This window comes from Alligator mississippiensis, chromosome 13 (assembly GCF_030867095.1).
Source record: "Alligator mississippiensis isolate rAllMis1 chromosome 13, rAllMis1, whole genome shotgun sequence".
Lineage (NCBI taxonomy): Eukaryota > Metazoa > Chordata > Crocodylia > Alligatoridae > Alligator > Alligator mississippiensis.
This window is the reverse complement of record NC_081836.1, coordinates 1,364,084-1,383,344: the sequence shown is the minus strand read 5'-3', so window position 1 is coordinate 1,383,344 and position 19,261 is coordinate 1,364,084. Positions and strand designations below refer to the sequence as shown.

General features: G+C 47.6%; 1 protein-coding gene across 4 annotated transcripts in view; it reads right to left on the bottom strand.

Moving 5' to 3' along the window:
• Positions 1-134: 134 nt before the first annotated feature.
• Positions 135-19,261, bottom strand: part of CCDC30 (coiled-coil domain containing 30) — a 38,156-nt gene continuing 19,029 nt past the window's right edge. For 3 of the 4 annotated variants that reach the window (XM_059716943.1, XM_059716945.1, XM_059716946.1), the window contains 15 exons: positions 18,692-18,793; positions 17,140-17,265; positions 16,013-16,150; positions 14,159-14,328; positions 13,057-13,303; positions 12,140-12,316; positions 11,201-11,410; positions 9,586-9,743; positions 6,561-6,726; positions 5,966-6,087; positions 4,778-4,919; positions 3,442-3,578; positions 2,901-3,015; positions 1,163-1,230; positions 135-572 (listed from right to left, as the gene is read on the bottom strand). In XM_059716943.1, coding sequence (XP_059572926.1) covers positions 338-572; positions 1,163-1,230; positions 2,901-3,015; positions 3,442-3,578; positions 4,778-4,919; positions 5,966-6,087; positions 6,561-6,726; positions 9,586-9,743; positions 11,201-11,410; positions 12,140-12,316; positions 13,057-13,303; positions 14,159-14,328; positions 16,013-16,150; positions 17,140-17,265; positions 18,692-18,793 — 2,313 coding nt within the window. In that variant the 3' untranslated portion in view covers positions 135-337. Of the gene's footprint in view, positions 573-1,162; positions 1,231-2,317; positions 2,375-2,900; positions 3,016-3,441; positions 3,579-4,777; positions 4,920-5,965; positions 6,088-6,560; positions 6,727-9,585; positions 9,744-11,200; positions 11,411-12,139; positions 12,317-13,056; positions 13,304-14,158; positions 14,329-16,012; positions 16,151-17,139; positions 17,266-18,691; positions 18,794-19,261 lie in introns of those variants that run through there. The other variant, XM_059716944.1, reaches the window with a different exon arrangement.

The window sequence follows — 19,261 nt, the reverse complement described above, 5'->3', positions numbered from 1 at the left end:
GCCGGGCGCCCCGCAGCCCTGCGCGGGTCCGGGCCCGGTGCGGAAGGAGCCTGGAGCCGCTGCTCGCCTCTGCTTCAGAAACCCCCTAGAAGCGCCCTGGACCTCCAGACAACCAGCGTCAAGCGGAGAAGAAACATTTTTTAAAATAACACTTTAATGAATTACTTTATGATTAAAAAAAAAAATAAATCCGACAGCTTTGGGACAAGACGTTGAGCTGGGCAAACAGCTGAAAACCAGTCACCGAATAATTTAGTTGAGAGGTGTCACAAAATCCACGTAATACGTTATTTGGCGAATGCTCCTCCCCTCCTTGTGCCCCGCGGCAAGGGAGAGCTCAGCTCCTTGCCGGGGGGCCATAGACATCGTCGCAGCAGAAACCCGGCCTCTCCTCCTGCGCCTGCAGGCTGGCGGGGTCTCCGGGGGACGCCACGTTCAGGTAGCCCATCTCGGAGGGCTGAGAAGGCGATAAGGAAGACGAGGACTTTTGGCTTTCAGCGCCTTCGTCGGACTTGGCTTCTTGAATGGCTCTCAGCACGCTGAGCGAGTCCGACAGCCCCGCCGCTGAGAAGCTGCAAAAGAATTCCCGCCCCGTGTTCGCTCTGCAAACAGCGTCTCCAGCTGCGTCCTCGCGGGGCCCCACCGCCGCCACACCCGCGTGCCACATGGTCTTCGTGCTGCTACCCCCGGGGGCGGGAAAGGTCTAACGTAGAGACAGGCCAAACCCCAGATCCTCACGGGCACTCAGCTGCCTTCCTCCCGAGGAGCCTAATGCCCATTCAGACCCGTTAACTGCCCCCTCCTGTTGGCAAGGTCTGAGACTCTAACTGTGAGGTCTGTCGTGCTCCCTCGCTGCAGCAGTAACTACTAGTGCTCGGCTGTGCTGCTGCAGCACTTGCAGGCCCAGTCAAAGATCGAGCTCGGGGCCGTGCACAGTCACAGAAAGCCCCACGGGACTTGCAAACTAAAGGAGGCAGCAGCTAGTAGATGCTGGTTAGCTCCACCCCTCCGTCCTACCGCACGACCAAAAGACACGAGGGAATAAAATAAAGGGTGAAACTTGTGTTTTGAAAACAGGAATCCATGGCTTCCCTATTCCCCAGTGCTGACAGGACCTGCTATTAGTAAGCAGACCTGGTGCCTTTTTACTCACGGGACCTACCTCGTGTTTGGAAGTGGCAACATTTTACTCAGTAGCTGGCATTCAGAGAAGCCAACGCTCCTCAAGTCCTAGGAAAAGAAGCAGAACAATAATCAACTGATAAAAGGCAGGGAGGGCATGCTCAAGGCAATAAACACGTTGCAAACAAACCAGAGAGGAAAGGGATATTTTCACACAGTATTTAGAGACGGGAAACTTGGGATCTCAGATGCACGGGAGAAAATTCCAAGGAAAGAGACAGCACGGAGGAAGTTTGTGTGCAGAGGGTTGGCTGGGTGTTTGTGAATGAAAGGGAGTGGCTAGTTCCTAAAGGACCGGAAAAACAAAACCCAGAACAAGAGTCCCATGAGCAAGTGACGTTGATGGAAATATTTCCATCAACTAGCACTGCTCCAGTTAGGGAACTATTTCAAACTGGAAGCCCTAAAAAGTGACAGTCTAGACAGCCCTCGGTGCCCTTGGGAGAACGTACAGACTACGAGAGCAGGTTCAGCCACTGCTTTCTGGATGGGAGCACCACACTGCTGCTCCCCCAATCTAGCCATCCCACACTGGCTATCACTTCACATTCATTTACCTAAAGTTAAGTACATTTAGACACTTAGACGAGGTTTTCCAAAGGAGCAGATGGGTGTTGGACATTCAAGTTCCACCAATTTCCAAATCGCAAAGCCCAGTTTTAAATAAGTGGCTTGACTGTCAGGTTCTGAACGCTGAGAGGTGCCTGGTACCCTGGCAAACCGGGGCCTGCCGTTCAGCGCCTGGCTACGAAGCTATGGGGATGGCTGACTACTCGGTTCTGGAGTCGCACTGAGAAAATGGAGACGCCATTTCAGGTGAAACAAGTGCCTGAAAAAGGTTCCATTTTGGCTAAAACAAAACATTTTGTTTGATCCAAAACAGTTTTTCGTTTCAGTTAATCCAAAACAGCATTAAATTTGGTCTCTAAAGATCATTTTGAAGCAAAACATTGAAATGTTTTGTCATTCTTAAAACAAACCATCTCAACTGTTCTGGGTTTTTTCAGCCCAAACTATTCCAGACATTGCATCAATCCACAGTTGTTTTTTGTCAAATAAACTCTTCATTTTAGACGTCCCCAGGCACCCGTTTGATACTTTTGGCTCACTTGTGAAGGTATCTAAAATTACCCACTTTTTACAAAGTTTTCTTGGTCCCAGACCTTCCCCATCATTCAGATATTTTTAACAACTGAAAAACAAAAAAAGATCAAAGGTAAAAAGCATAACCTTTGTCGCTGCAAAAAATGGCCTAATAACCCAGCAGATGGAGGGACAGCCTGCCTCAGCATCCCAGGAATGAGACAGCCCTTCACATCTAGGCTACTGGCTCCAATTCAGCTACTCGAGCAACCAGATCCCTGCCGCCCACCATGCATTTGGTGTCCTTTATGAAATGAGCTGATGGGCCTCAGTCCAATCCCCACGGGATGGAGACACTAATAATACACGTTATCTATAGCAGCCCGAGCAGGAAATCCAGAGGCAGTGAGCCTTGTTTTGTAAAGATCTCAGCATGCAGTAACTCCTACTGAAGATAGGGCCCAATCAGGGGTACTGCTCACTCTGGAAAATCATAGTAAAACAGTTACTCAAGACTCCAGTGAAGTTCCTTCCAGCTTAAAGCTGGGGTATATTGGTAGGAGACTGATGGGGGAAATTGCTCTGATGCAGCTACATGGGGGAGAAGGTACCAAAAGACGGCGCATCCATCTTACCTCTACGCCATGAGTCTGAATGTTCCTCAGAGCCCGCTCCAGACCCCCAACCTGGTTGGAGAGCTGTATGGTGCTTTCCTGCAGTCGCTTGTTTTCTTTGTCCAGGAACTGCACTCTGCGAAGGTCACACACACACACACAGAGCAGTTTACTTCCCGCACGTGAACCTTGGCTTCTAACCGCTTGATGTTGTCAGAGGGGCATTTGCTCTCAGCCTCTCTACACAGAAAGGACTCAGGTAAATTCTCTGAGCCTGCTGCCCCCACAAGACGCGTGCTGCAGAAGTCAGGTTCCACGCCCCACCAGGGCCAAGCCCATTCCAGGTGAAGCGGCCTTGACTACATCTGTTAGTTAGCCCGAGCCATGGTTGTGTTACTCCCGGTTTACTCCACACACAGAACAAGGGTTTCATTAGTTACATGGGCAATAGCATTGCAGAGCACAGACCCATGAGACGAACTTCAGCCCTCCTGGTTTGAACTCTGGTCTAGGTTGCTAAGCTAAAACTGCTCTTTCTGCAAAGTGAGATAAGTAACGGCACCTGCTCTGAATTGTGGAAATGATCCGCCTGTTGTTCCGACCAACTTCTTCCTGCTCATTAACCTGCTGTAAGAGTTTTCTGTTTTCCTGGAGCAAACGGTCATTCTCTGTGGTGACCTGCTTGATCAACGCATGTTCCTGTGTGTAAGGAAACATAAGGAAATAACAACAGCAACAGTACCTAACTCTTACCTGCAGCTTTTCATCTCTAAGTCTCACAGCACTTTACAGAGGAGGTGAGCATCAAAGATGCTCAGTGCTACTTCATATATATTGTAGTTGATGTCACACTTCCCAGAAGGGCCTTTTTGTCACGTGCTGACAATGCTATTTAAGGGTTGAGAAACAATAACTTTTTAAGATGCAGCTTGATCAGTTTATGAGAGACTGGATGTTGTGGTTGGCTGTCATGGCAGAGGACTGGACTGTCCTTTGGCAGAGGATTTCCTTCCTATGGCAGAGGATTTTCTTTCCTGTCCAATATCTAAGTTTGACAGGTGACAAAAGCACTTGTGACCACCAAAACTGGATGTGAGGCAGCATCGAGCATCGCCCCATAAGAGCCCTTTCCCCAGGGAACCCGTGTGCATGCAGAACAGGGCAAGTGAATGCAGAAAGCCTCAATCTCAATAGGCCAGGACGCTAATTCCAGGACTTTTCCCGTACCTGGGCACCAGCAGTTGAGGAAGACCCCAAATAAAGAACTCTCTACATGTGTGGACTTTGGGGTTTTTGAATTGAATGGATCTCATTTACTTAAAATAACAACAATCTAAGATACAAAACAGATACATTAACACTATGGGCCAAATCCATTCCTGGTGGAACTGTAGTGTTCCCAGCAGGGACAGTGATGCCAGAAATAGACATGACCGTAAGTGTTGGATAATTTATCAATTAACCTTCTCTACTGCATGAGCGTGCTGCTTGGCCCAGGAGTGCTAAGATAAACCCACTGCGTGGCAGGGGAGCAGCGAGCACAAGAAAAGCTCCTGAAAAACCATTCGCCCCTGCTCCTGCTCTAGACAATTCATTTGTGTTTGAAACGGTTTGCCCCACAGAGGACTGGAGCTTTCACCTCTCTGACAGGAGAAGCTGGTTATTAAAAATTATTTATACACAACAGGCTCTGTTAATTCTTAGCTCCCTGTGCTGTCTTCAACATCCTAGGGCTCCCTGTGAGAGCAGCGTGCATTGCTGGGAGCCCTAACGCCTCTCTGAGCAGCGGTGCCAAGGCAAGCTCCTGCAGCATGCATGACCCTGACCGCTTCGGGACAGCCTCCCCTTAGGAAGGGCACTCACTGAGGACCCCGTTCTGTGTGGAAACCCTCTCTCACCTTTCCTGTTTGGCTCCTTGAAAGCAAAATTTCACCTTCAAGCTGTTTGATCTTCACATCTCTTTGTTTCACCTCATGAACAAATGTCTCCTTGGCTCTCTGGAGCTTGGCCTTGTGACGGAGCTGCCTCTCATTGTGCTTCCTGGGAAGGTGAAGATGCGAATATCAGCCTGTGACAGTGCTCAGCAGATCTCTGCATTTCACAAACACAACATTTGGAGACTAGCGTTTCTTCAGATCATCACATAGCACATATGGAGATCCCAGGCACGTAGGGGTGAAGGGAGACGAACGTTAGTTAACGAGAGTACAGCGCTGTTGTCAGCCAGTCTCACATGTTGGGGGGTAGGGGGGGAGGAGGTGATGCTTGCCAGCCCAACCGAGTGTTGAGTGACCATCTGAATATACCGATACTGATATTTTTCAAGTATAGTGTTTTCCAAGAAGGCCAAAAGCAACAATTCCTCCAAAATGGCTCAAACCTCAACAATTCTTTTAGCAGCATCAGACTATAGATATCCAGAAGAGAAACAAGCCCTCCGAGGTCTGTTAGCTCAGAGAGGTGCCAGTACCCTGAGGTGAGTTTTAATACTGGCGGGAGAGGAGCCCACAAACTTTCCAAACTGCCGTTTCCCACCAATCCAAAGTTCAAAGAAGAGTAATGAGGTTCTGGAGCGCGCATCTCATGGCCAGTCCTGCCCATCTGGCGTTAAACAAAAAAAGCTCTGACTTTTGTCAATCAGAAACTAGGCTATGAGGCAGGGCACTGGCCTTTCTAAACAGCAGTTCTTAAAACAGCCCATTTGGTCCTTTCTCCACAGAACAGCCAGGCAAAAGCAAAGAAGTAAAAAACTTTTTCCCCACGAGGAGAGAAAAAAATGAAAAGCCTGGACTGGTGCCCTGCGCTGAGAGGACACTCCCCGGCCAGAGTGGACAGCTGCTTTCTTTACCACCTTCACCTCCTGGACAGAAAAACTCAAAATGAAGCGATAGCAGAAGCGTGACATTTGATACAAGCAATTCTGCTGGGAGGTGTCATGCTAAAGCAGGTCTTTCAATGCTAAATGCATTTCACATGAGACACTCTGAAGGTTACAGAATAATCCTTTCCAGTATCACCCCCAGGATATAAAGAGCAGCTGCTGTGCAACCGTGTTTGTCAGTGGTCCCTACTGCTTTGGTAGTTACCTGACGTATAAATCTAGCTGCTTCAAGAGACGATCATATTCCTCATGGAGAGTTTCTTTCTCTTGCTGCAGCAGTGACAGCTGCTCTGAAAGCTTCTTACTGCTTTTTTGACAAAGGAGAAGCTGAAAAGCAGAAATATTTTTTAAATTGCTGATTAAATTGTAATAACTGAAAATGCCCTTTCCATCTGCTTCTGAACAGAAAGGGGCTCTGCCCTCAAAAGCTGGTCTACAGTAACACCTAACTTTTGCCCTCAAGATGGAGCGAGCAGGAATCAGCCCAAGGAATAACAGCAGCCCATCTTTTCTGTCACCTCCTTTCCAGGGAAACTGCCCTTTCTAAGACCACAGAGGCGTCTGCCTCCTTGCAGTGAGGTGAGGTGGGACCTGGGAAGTGTCCCTGGAGAGGAAAGAGGGAGGTATTACCTCCTGCCCAGATGCCCATGTAAAAAGCACCATGTCCGTTAAAGAACAAGTTTCCTTCTGCTCTCCTGCCATGCCCCACTCGTTGCTGGACTTCTACCTATAATAAGCCATCTGTGACAATAACTTGCCCCTGCCCAAGCACAGCCCCAGTGCTGTGACTTGCACCTTACCTCGGTGAGCGCTGTTTTCTTCTCATCCTCCAGCACCCGCAGCTGCACCTCCTGCTGCTGAAACCTGCCCTGCAGCTCAGCACGAGTCTTGGCCAGTGATGTTTCCGTCTCATGTGAGTGCCGGAGCTGCTGCTGCAGCTCCTCCGCATGCTGATCCAGGAGCTTCCTGTAAGCATGTCAGGACAATGAGCAACAGCAGCACTGCATGGAGCCCAAGGTAAGAGGAGTTAAGTTACTCAAGCCTGCTCCACATCCTATTTCAATATCAGTTTATGTGGGTGAGGAAGGGGTGTGCCTTTTTATTGACAGTTACTTCACTGCTGGCTTCCCACCCGGACATAACCCTTATTTGGGAGAGCCACCTTTGTGCTGGCTGAACTGTGGCTACACAGGGGAACATTTCACCTCTGCTGAAGCAGGGAAAGTCTGAGGGCACGCAAGGCTGAGCTTCTCAGAAGGTCTGTGGTCACTGAAACCAAATCCGAGTGAAAAAGAAAGGATAACGACCAAACGTATGAACTACAAAGGCAGTGTCTTATTTCCCTTTGTGCACCCCACAGGGCACTTCCCAGCCACGCAGGTGCAGGTCTTGGCACTTACACGCAGTTGGCGATCGTCCTCCGTGGTAGTCTAGACCCACAAACACCGTGCTCCGTAGGCTGCCCTGTGGCTGGGGGGTGGGTACAGGCACTGCTCTGTGCGCCTGTATGTGGGTGGCTAAGCAAAAGCCAGTGTTGTTGGAGACTGGAAAAGGAGGGCCCATTTGCATTTTAGCCCCACAGCTGACTGATAAGAGCACTTGTCTAGGAAACAGGAGGCCCAGGTCTTAGACCCCTTTCCCCCTACAGGGTTTGGATTGATGTATCTCCGACTTCCCAAGAATGCTGAGACCACAGGTCCACAGGCATTATCCTGGCCCCTCTCCAGCCCTCCCCCTGGTGCCGGGGCCCTGGGCTGCCAAGACCAGAAGATATACAGGGCCAGGAGGAGGGTAACAAGGTAGAGCGTGTGGCTCATTGAGACCACTGCTGCTCCGGAAAGGAGGAGCCCTGGGCTCTTGCCTGGACCCCTATTCCTGAAGGGGGAGAAACCTCCCCCCACACTGCCTTCCCTCCATTTTACCCACAGATTATCGCATGCAAGTTGCAGGGTCTCAGCTTCAAAAGAAGTGCAAGAGAGAGATGGTTCAAGCCCCCCCCTGGGTGAGAGGGGCCTAGAACCTGGGTCTCCTGCTTCCTGGGTGAGAGACATGGGAGGATTCTCCCACCTACGGGCTTATGCTCAGGTACATGCCTGGAGCCACGTGCCTGCCTGGCCAGAGCACAGCCTACCACGCAGACTCGGTAGCTGTGCGGCCACCCAACATATTGCACTTGTAACAGGATCACAAACTACAGAGGTGCCAAAACCTGCAATGACATGGTTGGGGTTCTGGCCCAAATCTTTGGGCTGTCCCTTCTGTACATTATGCCATCCATGGACTTGGATAGTTTGTGGATGGAGGAAATTAAAAAGCCATTTTAGTCCATCCTCACCTTGGAGCACCAGCAGTGGCAGCACACCCACCTGTAGTGAGCACATTTCAAAAGATCCCGCCCACTCTAGGGATATTAGCCATTCTAGCCACACTCGCCACTAGAGGTACAGGAAACGCCTCCGAAACCATCAGGTTCTTTAGGATCAGACTGACCTTGTCGATCTAATCTGTGCCTCTGGCATTCATTGTGTGCGACTTCGGGCAAAGCTCTCCCTACTTTGTGCCTCTGTTTCTCCTACCACCTGCTGCCTGCCATGGTTGTGGGGTTTTTTTTTTACAAAGATCGATTTGTATTCTGGGTTTGTACAGCACCTAGTACGACTGGACCCTGATCTTCATGGGGGCTTTCTGATGCCGCAGTACATCACGGCCATAACACATCAGAAGATCCTAATGTGACCAAATTCTAGCGGTGACCAGGAAGGTGTTTTGCTGAGTTGTGTCTACCAGGTCATCTCGGTAGTTCTCTTTGCTCAGATGAACAATTCTATCCACCCTTCATCCTCTAACAACACTAGCACCCAATGGGAGCACATCCAACCTCTTCCAACAAGCTGTTCTGAAGGAGCCGGTCACTCAGAGAGGGGAACATCTTCACTTTACATCTTTGTCACTGTTGCTAAGCAAGCTGCGAGCACACGGGACACTACCTCCAGCTCCAAAGCCCCAGTGCTCAGTGTCTGTTAGGTCAGCCAGTCACCTTCCTATCAGAGGATTAAGAGCTCTTTGAGATACCCGTTTGGATTTTGTTGTTTCCAAACAACATGCATGTCTCTGAGAACCTGGGCAAGCCTGAACCCTGCTGTGTTGCTCTGTATTCAGGAGCAGCTGGAGTATAACCCTTGTCCACTTTCACTTGGTGGCTATTTGCTAGCATGGATGGGATTGCTTCATGTGCACTTTCTGATGTGATTTATACCCATGAGGCAAGGGCAGGATTTCTCACTGGAGGATCTGACATCCCTGCCGGATGTTGCTAAGTGCCAAGGTGTCCAAGATAACCAGGGGTCGCTGGAGTTAAAAGGCACCCAGGCTCCTTGGTAGGAAGATCCTCCAAGCTGGGTGGTGGCAGACTGGATATTCTGGGAAGTCTTTGCTGCTTGGGACTGCCCTGGGGAGCTCTCTGGAGTGCTTTGCAAACATACCATGTGACACTCAGCATGGCCCAGGAGCATGGCTCTGAGCTCCTTTGCTCGCCTGCAGGAACATGGGGGTTGAGCATGATGCACTCATTCCCTTATCTGTGCTCTCCACACAGTGAAGTCCCTGCAAATATTTCTATAGCACCTACCACCACAGTACGAAGATAATCCGGATTCCTTTGGTACCAGAGGGCCAGGGCACCTCCAAGCTGACACTTCAGCAGTAAGGCAGCCCTCCTCCTGTGCAGGGCAGGACAACATGGCTGGACGTGCTAGGATGTTGGCACTGCACTGGAGCATCAAGGGCCTGACCACTGCCAGCACAACACATTCTGCGGCCTGTTACCTTTTCCACTGCTCTTCCTGGAGCTGGCGCTGCAGCTGAGCTTCACCTTCTCTGGCTTCCTTCACTTCCTCCTCCAGCTGCTTCCTTCCTAGCACGTGGGTTTCCATGAGGCAGAGCTGGTGCTGAGACTCCTTCAGTTTCTGCTGTAGCTCCAGAATCTTAAGTAAAATGGTGGCAAATTAAACACACAGTAAATGACCCCAGCGGTATGGGGACCCCAGCAGTAACTGAGGGCTCCTGCCAGTCAGCTGAAAAACAGAGCTGGGTCTCCACTGAACTGAAGGACTAGATACTCCCTCCTGCCCCTGCAGGTCCCTCCACCTTTAGATGCTGCTGGGCCAAACTAATTAGATGTACAGCCCTATTGCCTCTGCTCCCTGCTGGAATGGCTTCCTACCTCTAACTCTAATGCAGGAGGACTGCACAAGCAACAGCTCCTCTTCCAGCCTCCCCCTCTACCACTCCAGCCATGGAGAGCACACTTTCTCCTTGGGTCTTTAGACTGCCAAGCTTCGATTCCCTCCATGGCCAGATCCTCTTTAGCCAACAACAAGCTCTGCACCTCTCACCCTATAACCGCTGGTCAAGCTGCTCCTTTTTGAATCTGTGGGCTTCTGCTCCCAGCACCATTCTGTGTTACTGTGGGTGGACACCTGGTCAGCTATGAATGAGGGCAGGTCACTCAGTGAATGTGGGTGGCTGACAGGCTGGGTGACTTGGTAAACTGACTGAGGGTGAGGAGGGAGAGATGAGATGATTCTCTGGAAGTGAGTAGGGGTGAGAGAGAACTCCTGAAAGGCCACAGTCCTGGAGAGCTGGCAGTGCCTGCAGGCAAGAGTCCCCAACAGCTCCATTTTAAATCCTTGGGCACTTTTACACATGCTCCAGGGGGGGAGCACTCTAATTAAAGCACCACAGCGTCTTGTGCATCAGCATCCCCATGCTTCAAAATGATAGTGGGGAGGCGCTTGAGCTAAAGATCGTTCACTGAACTTTAGTCCAAGTGCCCCCACTGCCATTTTGAAGCATGGGGATGCTTATACACGAGATGCAGGAGGCTGCTGGAGCACAGTAACTGCCATGCTCCAGCAGATTCGATTAATCGAGTCTGCTCTGATGCGCTGTAATTACAGCACGTCAGAGCAGCCTCTGTGCTCATGTACAGGCATCCCTGCTTGTCAGATGCTTTATATTCTTCATCCTTCAGGCTCAAATGCTCAGGGTTGATCTCTTCCAAAGTGACTTTTTTGTGGGGTGAGGGAATGCAGCAAAAATAGCCTAATACTGTGGAGTGGGAAGGGAAAATTCACTTTCCTCACTCAGATGGAAGGATTTGCAATTTTTTTCCTCAAGACTTACTCTAGTTTAAATTTCAGTTCATTCAGATCTTCTGAATTTCAGATGCAAGGCCTTATTTTTCACATTTGCATACTGACTGTAATTGTGTAACAACTGAACATTCAGTAACAACCCCTGGGCAAAACAGATCAGCAAAAACTACCAAAACACACATCCAAGTCCTAAAGCCCAAACTGCAGGTATCATTTGGAAGTGCTGCAGCATATGGCTGTTGAGGGTTGACACAACGTGAACACAGGCTAGGTTGTGGGTTTACCTTTTTCTCCATGTCAGTAGCTCTAGATTTCTCCAGCGCAAGCTTCTCCTGCAGGATGCTCTGCTGCTTAGAGGTTTGAGAGTGCTTCAGCACCTCGAGTTCAAGCTCCCTGAACTTCTGCTGGCTGTGCTCCCACTGCACTGTGAGAGAAGAGCACGTTTTGGTCGAGTCAGACAACTTCAGCTGGGCTTGTCTCAGTTCAGCTTTAACCTAAATTGGACAGGAAAGAAGACAGCAGAATTCAGCCCTCACTTCCTTGCCTACACGTGCTTCAGCTAACATGTGATGAATGGAGAAATGGTGGTGGGGTTGCTGGACAACCCAGAATAGCAAAAAATAAAACAAACGAGCAAACACTTATTTGTGCTGAGCCAGCACTCGCCGCACCCATTCCCAGCGGGAGCACATTCCTCCAGAGCTGGGCTTCCACAGGTTTAACACAAATCTTTGAAGAAACAATAATGAAATAATGGAGTGGGAAAATATGCAAATGAATGGCACAAGCTGACGTCTGGTCAGATAAATGCACGTGTACGAGGCTAGGCATAGCCTGCCATGGGGTCAGCATCCAAGACGTCTCATGGCTCACAAGACTTAAGCCCTGCAGGTATACTGGGTGCAATCTCTGGTCTTCAAACAGTCTCCAGGACTCACATACTGGACATTATGTCCCTACGAGTACGGACCAAGCAAATTTCGAAGAATAAATCCTGATTTCTAATCCCAAATATTGTGCTAAATTCTGCGAGGCCTGATTCTCACCGACTTGCCTGAGCGAAGTAAACAGGCCTTCGTATAAATGAGAATCTGGCATAGTAATCCACAAAATGAGCAAATTTGCATTTGGCCCTTCTCCTCTGAGTTTGGAATAAGCTTTCGTATGCCTCCAAGTGAGAATGACCTCGGAGCCATTAGCACTGTAGCAGTTAGTGCCAGTACCTTGGCGAGTTCCTGTTGGAGCAAGGTGTTATGCTTCTTTATGTCCAAGTTTTTCTCCCTTTCGTATCTCAGCTCCTTCTCAGCAGAGCTGCACAAATTCTGAACTCTGTGGAAGTCCTGTCTCAGTTGCTGCATCTCCTCTTGATGCTGCTGCAAGAATCTCTCTCCAGACAGATACTATATTAATTAGGAAAAATACATAACAAGGGAGGGCAGGTTAGCACAAAGGAGAATTATTTGTTTAAAAAAAAATCCTGTTTAAGAGGAAATACAGACAGAACAAAAAACAGACGATCCCCCCAATCCATTAACAAACAGAAAAATGGAAAAGCTGGTAACTATGAGTACAAACCAGCAGTTAGGAAATGCAGACAAGAGAATAGGGCAGTCAAAAGCATCAGTGAAAAAGTCTTAGTCAGTATGATTAATTAAGAGTGAGTTTTTAAAGTATATCAGGAATAAATAAAGAAGGAATAAATAAAATCTGAGCAATGGCACAGGAATATATGCACTGGACTGGAAGGACACAATGTCACCAAGCCCAGTCCCCTGGATTTGCTGGCAATCCACACCATACAATCCTGTTCATGAACAGGATCATTAACTGATCAAGCTCCATCCTAAAACTTTACAGTGAGAGACTAAAAAAACCCCTCAATCTATTTAGTTTATCCAAATCAATACCAAATGGAAAAGAGGTCTCTTCCTGCAAGAAGATGGGTCAATGAGACTGATACATCACCTTATTAGGGGTTTCTCTCCCAGAAAACTAGAAAATCTTTGTCCCCTTACGTAATGCATCAGTACATAAAGGCCGTGTCTGCATTCAGTTTGTTATTCCGTTTCCTCCTAAACTAGTTAAACAAAGAAATCACACAGGACATAGAAGTGATATTTGCTCTTTGAAGCTTTCGTACCTGCTTGATAATCCCCTCTGGACTGTCTTCAGGGCACTTTGGTCTGAGAGGCCAGTTCCCTCCATGACTTCTCTCTTGTGTGCTCTCTACAGACTCTTCACTTCTGGTGTTCAGTTGCTCTCTTGCAGCCAGAATGTCTTGCCTTAACTGAGCATTTTCTTCCCATAATAGCTGTTTTTCTTCATTGCTTCCCTTCACCTGCTTTTCTAACTCCTCCATTTTCTTGTTGCTCCCTAATAACTCGGCACTGGACGAAAAATGACAAAAAATCTAAGTCAAATAACCCACAAAGGATGAAATACACCACCATGTCAAGAGCCAGCAAAACACTCATGCATCACAAGAGCTTCACTGAAGTGTTTAGGTGATGTACAGACCTTGTATTAATGGTTCTGCAAAGGGGAAGTTTCACCTGGCAGGAATTTGTTTTACCTGTGAGTCAGTCTACGTACAAACTGAGACTGAAATAACTACACTGGTTTTAACTCACACTTGTTACGCTAGTGCAAGTGTGTGGGTGCTCTAATTTCAGTGCAGTTCACACACAGAGCTCACGCACAGGAACGAAAGGTGAGATTTATAGCTGAGTTAGCTTATTTGGTAGAAGTTTGCAAGGGTGAGCAGTAAAAAGAAAACTAAAAGTCTTATCTTAAAATGAGTCTGTAAGCCATTGATAGCAGGAACCATCTTTTTGTTTGGAATTTCTACAGCACCTAGCACAACAGGGTTCTATCCCTGAATGAGGATTTTAGGTGCTGCAGTAAAAGAAATCATAATAAAATTGTTCCCACGGAGCCAGATTCATCTCTCATTTGCACAGGGGTTAATCTGGAATAACTACACACAAAGCATTGTGTAAAACCAGACTTACACCGGTTTGAATGAGAAAAAAACTGGGTTTACTTTGCCAAAGTCTGCACTGGCAGCCAGCTGAATATTCTGGCTGGAACAGAAGAAAACAAGGCACCTGCCCATCTCGAAGGCCTGCACGTTCTAAGCAGCAGCGCTGCTGCGGTCTTTAAAAGACTGTGCATTTCTAAGTTAAACAGTGAAGATAGGAGGCAAAAATACAGAAGGCACCGTTAAGTTTTGCCAGATTTACCATAACTGTTGTCTCTCGTCCCCCAGGTTTTGGATCTGTTCTTCCAATATTTTTGCTTTACACATCAGCTCTTTACATGTTGTTTCATTTGCGCTAAAACTCTCATCTGTTGTTTTCTGTTCCAGAACAAGCTTGTTTAATTGTTCACATTCTTGTGAAAGCTCCGACACCTGTTTGGGCAGAAATGTAACTATCATGAGATTGATTTGCTGTGATCTCACAGAACTCCTTCAAGAGACTCAGCGACTCCAGCTAAAGGAGGTTTGTAAATCTACAGTATAATTCATAGTTTCCTAGTAGCTAGGGTCAGGAGGGACCTGAACAGATCATCTAGCCTGACCCCCTGCCACAGGCAGGAATGAGTGCTGGGTTCACAACACCCCAGACAGGTGATCATCCAACCTCCTCTTGAATTTGCCCAAGGTAGGGGCGAGGACCACTTCCCTGGGAAGCTGGTTGCAGATTTTGGCCACCCTAACTGTAAAATATTGCCTTCTGATCTCTAACCAAACCTGTTCTCCATCAGCTTATGACCATTGTTCCTCGTCACCCCAGGTGGTGCTGGGGAGAAAAGGGCTCTGCCTATTTGCTGTTGATCCCCCCTGATGAGCTTGTAGGCAGCCACCAGGTCCCCCCTCAGCCTCCTCTTGCCGAGGCTGAACAGGTTCAGGTCCCTCAGTCTCTCCTCATAGGGCCTGTCCTGCTGCCCTCTCCCCAAGGCCTGCCTCTCTCAGGGCTGCCACATCCCTTCTGAAGCGCGGTGCCCAGTACTGGACGCAGTACTCCAACTGCGGCCTGACCAAAGTCGCATAGAGGGGGAGTATCACCTCTCTGGACCAGCTTGAGATGCACCTTTGGATGCACGACAAGGTATGGCTGGCCTTGCTGGCTGCGGTCTGGCATTGGCGGCTCATGTTCACCTTGGAGTCGATAATGACTCCAAGATCCCGTTCTGCCTCTGTGCTTTCAAGAGGGGAACTCCCCAGCCTGTATGTATGCTGTGTGTTCCTGCTCCCAAGGTGCAGCACCCTGCATTTGTCTGCGTTGAACCCCATCCTATTCTCGCCTGCCCACTTTTGTGGTCTGTCTAAATCTAGTTGCAGCCTCTCTCTCCCTTCAAGTGTGTCCAACTCGTCCCACATCTTAGTGTCATCAGGAAACTTGGACAGCGTGCTTTCCACCCCCTTGTCCAAGTTGCTGATGAAGATGTTAAACAGTGCGGGCCCGAGTACCGAGGCCTGGGGGACCCCACTGCTCACATCTCGCCAGGTTGAGTACAACCCGTCCACCACTACTCTCTGGGTGCGCCCCATCAGCCAGTTTTTTACCCATCCAACTGTGCAGGCACCAATGTTTAACGTTTAAATTATCCTAAACTCTCCTGCTTCTTTAGCGTTTGCACACGATTCCTCTCCAGGGAGCGGGGAATCAGTAGGCAGTTTTATATAAATGCCAGAGGTGCAGCCATAAAATTGCGTTTATTTATTTGTATTAATGTTGCTGTTGCCTCTCTGCAGTTCTCAGAATATTACAGATTAATAAATGCCAAGATCTGCAAAGTCCAGCATCCTATCGCTGCCATCTACCAGAAGCAGATGCCTCAGAGGAAGGTATGAGAAATCTGCTCATCTCTAGTGGCAACTGGCTTAAGCCTTGAAGCGTGTACCTTCATATTTATTTCCAAATTTATAACAGTGTTAACCTTCACAACTCTGACTTCACACTACCAAAGCTAACCACCTCTCTCTGGATAGTCCTGTTATCCATATAAAGCTCCTTTATGTTTGAGTCATGTAGATTGTTGGATTTTGTCTGTCAGATACTGAAACAATACTGATCTCACTACATTCTTACCTTTGTTTCCAGTAAAGTATTTTCCATCTGTAGTTTCTCACGGGCTACATTAAGGACATCTCTTTCTTTTGCTGCATCTTGGAGACTCTGGAGCTCATTATAAAGATTCACAAGCTCTGCCTTTGAGTTATGTAATTCCTGAATTAAGACAAAGGAGTTAGTGGAAGAAGCATGCCTCTGTTACCCGAGAGCTGTTTCTCTGTTTTGCTGTTCAATGATGTTTTTTCAAGGAAAGAAACTTCTAAAGATTGTGACCAGGACTTTGTACTTTATTAGCTAACATCACCACTTGTCATTTATGTAGTTACTCTTTCAATTTAAAAGAAAAAAAGATATTGCCTGAACTCTCAGACAGCCACTCTGTTCTATAAGTACCCTGACAAAAATTAAGCTGAAAAAGTCTCAAATCGTGACTGTAGGTGGGTGTTACATGCACGAAATAAGGCGCATTCCACAAAAAGGTAAACTCCGGTGCTCCGACAGTAAGTAATATGCTTTGCGTGGCCCCTATGGGTGTTGACCGTGCTGGGGAGGTGGTTTAACTGCATCTGCAGGAAAACTCCTTCTGCTGTCATATGCTGTGTCCCTGCTGATGGGCTCTATCAACATAGCTATGGCAGCAGGGGCTTTTCTACTGTATATAAACTCCAAGCTAAACAGCTTTTCATGTAAGGCATGTAGCCACACACCTTGAATCATTCTTACATCTCTTCCAATCTTTCAACCTCCCTTACAATCTCAATGTTATGGTGGTACGGTATTTCAGTAATGGTCTCAGCCATGCTGTGAACACAGATCATACTGTTGCTCTAGTCCTACTCAAAACTGCCATTTATGCAGCCAAAGATCATGCGACTTCTTTTACCAGGGTATCTAAAAATAACCACAAGGCCTTTTCAACATCACTGTTTTCCAGGACATAATCTCCTCTTCATGTACATGTTTTCCTAGATAGCCTAGCTATGCGTTTGGTAGTATTCACACACAAGAGGTAGGATTTTATTTTACTCTGTGTGTCTAAATAGCCAAAAATGCTACTTATGCAGACAGAGTCTATTTCCTCATTAATACATAAACCCCAAGAAAACAGCTTCACACCAGAACTAATACACATGACCACACGATACCTTTTTTTCAGCCTTCAGCGCTTTCTGTGTCATTTCAAGGTCAGCTGCAAGTTGCTTTCTCCAATCTCTCTCCTCTGACAACTTACTTTCAAGTACTTCAACCGTCTCCTGATGACCTTTCAGCACCTGTATGGAGAGAAGTTCTGAGTCTCACCAACAGCCCATCAGACTCAAGAAGGACTACAGCCAGGATTCACAAAGACGTGGATATCTAATTACTATATGCACTGAATATCAAACAACTTGCCGAGGAACATCAGAGGGAACTGCTTATCCCTAAACCAATATACTGTTGTAATAACAACACCTTTCCAGCCAGCGTGACAGCTTAAAGAAAGATCCAAAGGAAGAAGGCCTTGTCTACAACTTACCTGTTTTTGTTACTAGAAGTGCTGGTGGCAGACAGACGGCCAAGTGGCCACTGTGTGCGCACATCCATGTACTTCTGGTATCTGTGCATGGCTCCACTCCATAACTGTGCTGACAAAGATCAAAGTGCATCCCTGGGAAGTCCCCATCTGCTGACGGGATTACAGCAGCAAGCAGAAGCTGCAGGAATGTCTACATGTGCCTCCTGCCAGGTGCCAGAGAGTGGCACAAGTTCGGGAGAGGTGGCGTCACTCTGCCACCTCTCCACCACAGAGGAGCTCTGAGTGTAGGTGAACTCCATGTTTCGCCAGCAGAAGCTGAGTAATTTAAACAAGGCCTAAGCTTACTGGAAGGTGAGGGGTTTTGGCAGGCCATTGGTCATGAGGTGGCCGCAGGTGGAAGCATTATCTAAATCTGCCCAGGGCTGCTAATGCCGAGCGTTCAGAACTCCTACGTTAGGCCCCCAAAACCATTAGATTAAATAAAAATACCAGCTCTGGGGCTCTTTTGAATTGCTTTCTGATGTTGAAGCCTTCAGGGATGACATTTTCCAGCTTTTCTCCACAATTGGAAAGGCTAGAAATTTATTTTTTGTACTAAATTGTAAACAAAGTTTCACACACCATCATGCACCTCCAGGAGATGAGACTCTAGAAAAGTATGAAATATTCAAAGGTATGTGACAAAATAGTGCAAGTTTCCAGTACTGTATGCAAAAGGGGGGAGTATGCCAATGGGGCGCCACAGACTGTAACTCTGCAGCTTAAGACAGGCACTCAGGAAAACTGTGACTGTAGTCTCTTAAATACCACTCTGGCTGATACTCGGACTGTGCAAAGAACGAGCACAAGGCACAAGCGCTACTCTAGTCTCACTAATGCCCTTCACAGAAAGATGAATTCCATCTTTTGCACATTCAAATCCCTGGAGCCAGATGGATGGTGCTTTCCACATGTTTCTTGTGGTGCTGAGAACAAGGAAATCCCAAGAGTGGATGTATGCAGAGATCGTCCAAATGGAGAATTACTGGCAAGTTAAGCTTCTCTCTTCAAAGACACCTGTCCCCTACGTATGGGCTGATGGACTGGGCCCTCCCATAAAAACTAAACAATCCCATGTAATAGAAACTAATCTACTCAACTTTTTATATGGAAGAGTTTGTTTTTCAATTAAGGTCTCTTACCTCTTGGAAATCCTGCACTTTTGTAGCTCTTTCTTGATCTCGCACACTGCCTTCAGTTTTATTCTTCTGCATCTCGAGTAACTCTTCCTCTAAACTTGTGATCTCAACACACACAAATTACAAGTTAAAAGAAATTCCATAAATTTGCCATTTGAATCATGAAAACATTTATTATAGAAGCATCAAGTCAGTAAACAAAGGAGCTGGAAGCAAATACTGTACTGATAGCTGTGTGGGCCAGGCAAACTCCAGTACAAGCGATGGATGCTGCCCAAAAGGGTGAATTAGCAGCTCAAGACCAAACAGTAAAAGAGAAAGAACCCAGTTCCACAACAAAGATCTCTGGAGGAATTCAGGAAAGAGATCCAGACATCTGCTTAAAATTAAACACCCTTATAGTTTGTGGGCCTTCTTCTTGCTGATCCCAAAAGAGAAGCAGCTGGGGAAACCACCCACCCCCTCAGTGTTATAGAGGCCTCCCAGATCTGTAACATGGGGAGGTTTCTACTTCCCCCACCCAAATGACGCTTGCCTTTGGGAAGTGTTAAAATGTTCAGCCAATGGTGCTCT